We start from the raw sequence: 6,000 nt of genomic DNA on the forward strand, positions 1-6,000 counted from the left end.
ATGACCACGTAGATTTCATAATGAAAACAACTTTTTTTTTGCTAAAACTTTTTTTATTCGTCACGCGCGCATCAGTTTTGGGGCTCCCGGAGGATGTCTTCCATATAATCAAATCAACATGGCCTTACCAAGGCTTGAAAGCGGGTGCGTGCCTCAAACTTCCCAATCTTTTCCATTGGGTTAGAATTCGAACCCGAACCAAGTTCGATCTTGCGTAATTCAAAACGCTGATGGTGCACAAAAATCAGGAATTACGGCGCGTGTGAATCACCAACCAGACATCTATGAGACACATAGTCTCTATCTCTATTGATTGTTTCATAAGATTAAACCATTAACAGTATCCCCTTGGACCCTACTAATGTTCCTGACTTTTAACCGAGCATGTAACCTCCACTTTAATGTGCAGATTAGTGTTTCCACCGGACACGCTGCGTGTGAACTAAGGCTTAAGTTACACGAACTCAAATGTGCAAGGATTAGGTGTAACAAGTAGTTCGGTGTAATATACTAGTAGCTAGCTGCCGCCGCGCCGCGTGCCTGCGAAGCTGGTGTGTTACGCCGAATTAAGGGCGGCTTTTCTGAATGCACTGTGAAGAAAATATTTGGGTAGAACATCTTATTGAAGGTTGTATTCGTGCATTTAAGGATGACATCTCGTCTGAAGTTTTTAGATGCTGTACCGTAAAAGTAAAAGATATCGTCTGCAACAGGCAAAATTCTGATACACATGTACAACTTTGACCAAACATCCAACGAAAACCGCGAAAAATACGGGTTTCGCGCTCTGTTGCAAACACTTATAATTAATTCTTTATCGGACCAACTCCCCTGGCATGCTCTTTATCTATATCTATTTGGCCAATCTCTACTCTTTTCAGCCGCTTCCCGAAGCCTGGTAGAGGCTATCCATATCATGACGTCAGAAAAGAATGCCCCCAAGCCATGTGTGGTGTGCGCTCATTTGAATAATGCCTGAACCGGTTTTTCCGTCTCTGCCTTTCGCGAGATAAAAAGATTGTAGTAAAGTTGTCTGCACACTACGATTATGGCGGCAAGTATGTAGAGTACGTAGAGAAACCTGTCTGATTGCCAAATATTCAACCGTCCAGTGCCATAGGTAAGTTATTTTTTATGATTGTTGAATGTAAAAACATGAACATAAGGACTGGGGTTGATACAAAGATTTTCTTGCTGATTAAGCTGTAATTGGTCTGTGTTCCCTAGTATGCCATGAATGAAAGAATTACACAGGAATCCTACCAAAACCGTTGACATGAAACAATCTCTTCGTACATTTCCACCAATAAAGAAAAGCAAAAAGAAGGCAAATTCACTTACTAGACTACATTGATCGTACTAGCTTGGTGATCATATACTTGTATCTGTAAATTATTTTGTTGTTGTTTCTGTGGTTTTTGCTAACTATGCATATATGATTGGTTCTAATGCTGAGTTTTATGTAAACAAAAGTTTCTGCGCGACTGATGAAAGGTAAATGTTTACACGAAGATAGACAGTCCATGTGTCTTCTATGTGGATAATACGTGTATCTATGTCGACATTTTGGGAGTAAAACGCCTTATATATTTCTTATTGTTTCCTTTGTGTTTGTGGAATGTTTAGATTGTTGTTTATCTCAATGGGGAGGGAGGGGGGCAAGTACTTATGATCTAACTCGTCGAATGTTCAGGCCAGTCTATGATTCCGATTCCGATTTAATGAATATCGACTGGCATGTCACAGTGAAGTGCATGGAATATGTCGAGTATTTACAACACACCGCCCATTATTACAACTAGATAAGTTGGCATAAAATCATATAACATATGTCTGCATCATTATCGTTAGAATACAGCACAAAAGCTTATCATAACAATGAATACATCAGCTAAAACATGCAAAATAAGTATTAACAGAGATTAATAACATCATAAAACCACTAAGATAATACAGAGATCAGGTCTTAGACAATACTAGTAACTTCAGCGCATGAGGTACAAAAGACTGTTCCAGTCCATGAGCATAAGGTGCCTTGTTTGGAGCTTCCCACTATTTACCGAAATGCCACTGGATGTAATAGACATGAAGAAGGGTAAAATCTACCTCCCATGTTTTTTTTTATTCGTCAATACATCAAAACATAACAAGGACAGTGTGGCGCTGCACTCAAGTTTCCCACTCTTTTTGTTCGACTCTAGTTTCTTACAGGAAACACACAAGTTCGTCTAGTAAGGCCACAGTTTTTGTTGACGCCAGACGCCATGGCTGATACAAGTCTGATGGACCGAGTCCGGGTCAAACTGGCGGCCGTCAACCTTTTCAAGAAGGTGGAACTACCGCCTCCTCCTGAACTCCCCCCGATACCGCAGATCGTCGCCGACGTCGCGAAGATTCCCGAGGAGTCGAAGGCGGTACTGCGGACGCGAAGCTTCTTGGACGACGTGGCGGCGGCGCTTTATAGGAGCGTCAACAGGTGAGAGGCGATCCGGGGAGGGAACAGTTTGCTACTGGGACTTGGTGATTGTCAAAATGTTCTAGAGTTGAACTGTGTGCTTTGTTTGTAATATGTAAAATAGCAACAAAAAATTCTTGTGAGTGTCAAGATTTATGTATGTGTATGGTCAGTGTGTCTGTGTCTATACGTGTCTATGTGTCTGTGTGCGTGAGTGTGTCTGTCTGTCTGTCTGTCTATGTCTGTGTGTGTGTGTGTGTGTGTGTATGTGTGTGTGTGTGTGTGTTTGTGTGTCAGTCAGTGTGTGTGAGTGCTAGTGTGCGTGTCTTGTGTATATGTGTATGTGTGTGTGTGTCTGTTTGAAAAAGAAAGAGAGTATGTGTGTGTGTGTGTGTGTGTGTGCGTGCGTGCGTGTGCGTGTGTGTGTCTGTGTGTGCGTGCGTGAGGGAAAGAGCAGCAAAGCACAACAAATCATATTATGAATGTATATTTTTTTGACATTTGGTATGCGGTAAGCTCTTGTTAATTCACGTACACATATATCTGAACTGTTCTCAGGGATATCCGTGCGGGTAAGAAACAGCTTGTGAAAGATGAACAGTTCATGAAGGCCCGTCTGTACGACTGTATGTGTGACAGTCTTTATAACAGAGACTTATATCTGTGTTGTCCTCAGGGATATCCGGCCGAACTTCGGGAGCAGTATCGCCAGATTTAGGCCATACATACATACCTTTCTATACGAATCGAAACGAATTTGAGTTAACTTTGAGTCAAGTTTCACTGCCAACCACCTCGCCGAACATCACCAACCGACCCAGTCGACTTTTTCTTCGGCCTACTTTTAACCACGGTTGATCGTACCTCTGAATGTGTGACAGTCTTTATAACAGTATATCTGTGTTGTTCTCAGGGACATCCGTGCGGGTAAGAGGCAGCTGGTTAAAGATGAACAGTTCATGAAGGCGCGTCTGTACGACTGTATGTGTGACGAGCTGGAGAAGTCAGGCCGGGCAGACGACATCAGACATGTGGAGATGGAAGTCACACACAATCTGCTCACTCCCGCAAAAATGGTAAAGTTCTGTTGTCTGGAATAAATCACAAGCCTACATGTAGTTGACATACCAGGTTTCTGGCTGGGCCGGGGTTTCTGGCTTGTTATTTCAAGTTACGAAATCAGTACTAGTATTTTATGCGGATAAGTTTTGAGTTTGTCTCTCTGCCCTAAATGCGTTGGTTGCATGTTGGGTGGGAGGTGATTTTGACAGATGATTGATAGGGAGGTCACTTCTGAAAAAGACCCAGCACCCACTGGGTGGGAGTAATGAGGTGGAAGAATTCCATAAGCTGTGTAATACCCTATTAAAATTCAACATACTATTGCTTTTACAGTCCAAATACATTTACGAAAACCCAACACTTCTCGAACGACTATGAACTTGAAGGTCACGAAGAACAAACTAATTTCTCTAACTCTGAAATTTCTGATTTCTTGTTTACAGGAAGAGGAGCTTCCACTGCCAACTACCAGCTTCGTCTGCAACTTCAAAGGGTGCACTCTGGCCATGGAGGTCAAAAGGGTCACGGACAAGTTCAAGGGCGAGTTCCAGACGATCCGGGATGCCTTCGCCAAGATGGCGTACCTTCTGGCACACAAAGGTATTGTCTTGTATTGGGTGGGCCGGATAGTCTCTCTTCACAGCCAAGGGCTGAATTGTTAGAAGCTTACAATTATCGGGGCTTAATCGCAAGGTCTGGAGCGACCGCCAAACTAACCGAAGCTAGGTACTCCTCTACACCTGAGTGAAGTGAGGAAAGTCGTGTAGAGTGCCTTTGCCAAGGGCACAAGATCGGTGACATGGGTAGGATTCGAACCCGGGACCTCTTGGTCTTGAGCCAAACACGCTACCGCTATGCTACACGACCCCACAATTGTTGTTGTTGTTCTTCTTCTTCATTACTGCCAAGCCCCACATCTGGGCTTATCGGCAGGTTGCGCATCGGTTAGTATCATGTGGCCCGGTACATATAAACCAAGGAAAAGATGATAATAAGTATGAAAGGGATAATAAAGAAGAGAACATTAAAAAAAACTGATATTTTTTTTCCAGGCCATGTTTCGAACAATGTTTTTTTTTTTTTCAATATTCCGAAACATGTAATCACAAGACGTGGTGACGACACACTCAAGTTTTTTCAACTTATATTAATGCCGCCACCAACACAGGGGACAGTACAATACTCATTTACACCTGAGCGAAGTGAGGAAAGTCGTGTAAAGTGCCTTTCCCAAGAGCACAAGATCGGTGGCATGTCAGGACTCGAACCCGGGGCCTCTGGTTCCGGGTCGAGAACGCTGCCGCTACGCCACACGACCCCACAAATGTTTGTGTGTATCAAGTCTAAATTATAGGAATCTAATCTTTTATTCTATTCTCTCTTCCTTTTTATTATTTCCCCAGGCTGCGACATCGGGTACGTGTTTGTGTACGGGACGGTTGGCGACTTCTCCCGGTTCGACCTGTCCCACCGATGCGTGCCGATGACGGGCGAGTTCGGCGAGCTTGACGTCATCCTCTCGCGAGACACAAGAATCATCCGTCAGTTCGCGAGACACACCCTCAAAACCATCCCGTGGTGCTTCAGGAAAGAAATGAGAACAAACCTGGTCCCTGAAAAGGAGAAATTCGGTGTGTTCTGTGTGAGGTTATACAGCGTCAGGGCAACATCAAAGGGACAACAGTTTTCCGAGAGGACGTCGGATTCGGAAAGACTGGCGAACATTTACGCACAAAAGTTGGACTTGGCGCCATCTCTGATTTTCAACGCCGAGGACGCGAGGAGGGAGATAGAGAGAGTGGACGAGCATGTTCAGGTAAATATGTGTGCTCTGGGGCGATGTGATTGGTGCTGAAATGGGGGGTCCATCATACTTTAATACAGTACATTGAATGACTGGAACGAAGGAATCAAAACACATAGCAACCATAGGCTGAATTTTTTGTTTCAAGTACGGAATATAGTTACGGCGCATCCGCGGGCTATTTTCTTGGTCCTGAAATGGGGTTCCCTAGTTCCTATATATTAGTATACTGTACATGTATATACATTATAACGTATGCCAAACATTTTTCCGAGCTTGACACGGCGTCCTCACGCCGCTCCAAGGCTCGGTAGAGCTCTAAGCCACGACCAGAGTACAGTAACGGTGCCTCCACTAGTGATGTCCTTGGTGCTGAAATGGGGGATCCCAAATACTAGTACGTACTGTACATACATTATACGGTCTGACAAATGTCTTTCTGGGCTTGACACGGTGTCCGCTTGTCGCTGAAAGCCTTCCAAGAGCTCTAAGCCACAGCCGGAGTACAGTAAAGGTGCGTCCATAGGCGATGTCCTTGGTGCTGAAATGGGGGGTCCCTAATATCTACTGTATGCAGTATGTGTGGGTGCTATTGAAGTGCTACGTTTCCGCGCCGCGCCCAAGAGCGTTTAGCCGTGGACGGAGTACAGTGGTGTTGTGTGCGCGGGCGATGTCCTTG

General features: G+C 44.4%; 1 protein-coding gene across 1 annotated transcript in view; it reads left to right on the forward strand.

Moving 5' to 3' along the window:
* The first annotated feature begins 995 nt into the window (after positions 1–995).
* Positions 996–6,000, forward strand: part of LOC109461726 — an 11,021-nt gene continuing 6,016 nt past the window's right edge. The window contains exons 1-5 of the mRNA XM_019758114.1: positions 996–1,120; positions 2,202–2,476; positions 3,369–3,531; positions 3,961–4,117; positions 4,921–5,333. Of these exons, the coding sequence (XP_019613673.1) occupies positions 2,265–2,476; positions 3,369–3,531; positions 3,961–4,117; positions 4,921–5,333 (945 nt within the window). The 5' untranslated portion in view covers positions 996–1,120; positions 2,202–2,264. The remainder of the gene's footprint in view (positions 1,121–2,201; positions 2,477–3,368; positions 3,532–3,960; positions 4,118–4,920; positions 5,334–6,000) is intronic.

The sequence above is a fragment of the Branchiostoma belcheri genome, unplaced genomic scaffold (assembly GCF_001625305.1).
Source record: "Branchiostoma belcheri isolate BF01 breed outbred unplaced genomic scaffold, Haploidv18h27 scaffold95, whole genome shotgun sequence".
NCBI classification, from domain to species: Eukaryota; Metazoa; Chordata; class Leptocardii; order Amphioxiformes; family Branchiostomatidae; genus Branchiostoma; species Branchiostoma belcheri.